At 46.6% G+C, this 1258-nt stretch overlaps 1 protein-coding gene across 1 annotated transcript; it reads left to right on the forward strand.

The window, feature by feature from the left end:
* Positions 1 to 231: 231 nt before the first annotated feature.
* CSUI_011010 (uncharacterized protein) lies at positions 232 to 1254 on the forward strand (the record flags this gene model as incomplete). Its single annotated transcript, XM_068071111.1, has 1 exon — positions 232 to 1254. A coding segment is annotated over exon 1 (828 nt), but the record flags the coding sequence as incomplete, so codon positions are not given.
* Between the last annotated feature and the right edge of the window lie 4 nt (positions 1255 to 1258).

Here is a 1258-nt window from a genome sequence, read left to right on the forward strand (position 1 = left end):
GATAGATAGAAAGATGGATAGATAGAGAGATATAGGTAGATCGAGTGTTCTATCTGCATGTGTATATGTAGAGAAGAAGCAGCCCTGCCGGAGTGCGAACAGAGCCCTTTCTTATACTTTCTATCCTCATAGATCGATCTATATAGAGGTGCCTGTAGGTAGTTGTAGACATAGATGTCGCTATTTTTGTAGTATCACACAGATATCATTAGCTAAGTACATACATAGACCCCTCTTCTCTATTGACTCTAAAGGTGTATATTTACCTATATGTACATAGGTAGATATGCCTCTGTTGTGTAGTTTCTCTGTCTATGCATGCATGCGCCATTCCTTCTATTGTCATTCTTGCCCGTCGTCTTCTTTTCATTTCTCTGTGTCTGTTGGTGTGGTAATTTCTTCTTCTTTTTCTTGTAGGCAGAGAATATGAGCTTGATGTCCGAAGCTTTCAACCTAACCAACCAGATACGTCACCTTCAAGCTCTCTTCGATCCTCGTATCCATCAGAGGCTTCATCCCCCTACAACGGCCCTACCTACACCTAGCCCTGCCTCTTCTTCCTCCCCTGGTGTAGGAGGAGGCGGAGAATCTTCTTTTTCGATCCCCTCCACAACTTCTCTTGCACCCTCTTTACATCCTCCCCCCCCCTCTTCTTCTTCTCATCTGCATCCTAATAGTAGCCATTCACATGCATCGAGAGGAGGAGTTCTTTCGCTCTCTTCTTCTCAGGCATCAACAGATGCTTTTCTCTCACCTCAACCTCCCCTCTCTGGAGCAGCTTCGGGAGGCGTCGGGCCTTCCTCTTCTTCGTCTATCATCTCTGGAGGAGGGGGAGGCAGTGGTGGTCTGCTTGTTTCTTCAACGGCCGTATCTACACCTTCTTCTACTCCTCATGTGTTGACAGGAGGTGGGATAGAGAATCTCCCTGCGTCTGCTAGCCATCACAGTACGGCTGGTGCCACTACAGGGAATAGTAGTAGTAGTAGTATGTTAGACCAAAACTTCTCGTCCCTAGACTCAGTCAGCTATGGAGGTGGAGCAGCGTCAGATCTGACCTGCAACCCTTCAGCAAGTAATAGTAAGAAAGATTCCCACCCTAATCAACAGCTTCAGCACGACCATCAGAAGAATCGAATGATACCATCTTCAACTTCTTCGTCCTCTTCTTCTTCTCTTCCTTCTCTTTCCCATCTCCATCGTCAACCTCCATCTCAACATCCCTCTGCTTCCTCAGCCTTCTCTTCTTCTTCTTCCAGTC

This window comes from Cystoisospora suis, assembly GCF_002600585.1.
Source record: "Cystoisospora suis strain Wien I chromosome Unknown contig_9280, whole genome shotgun sequence".
NCBI lineage: Eukaryota > Apicomplexa > Conoidasida > Eucoccidiorida > Sarcocystidae > Cystoisospora > Cystoisospora suis.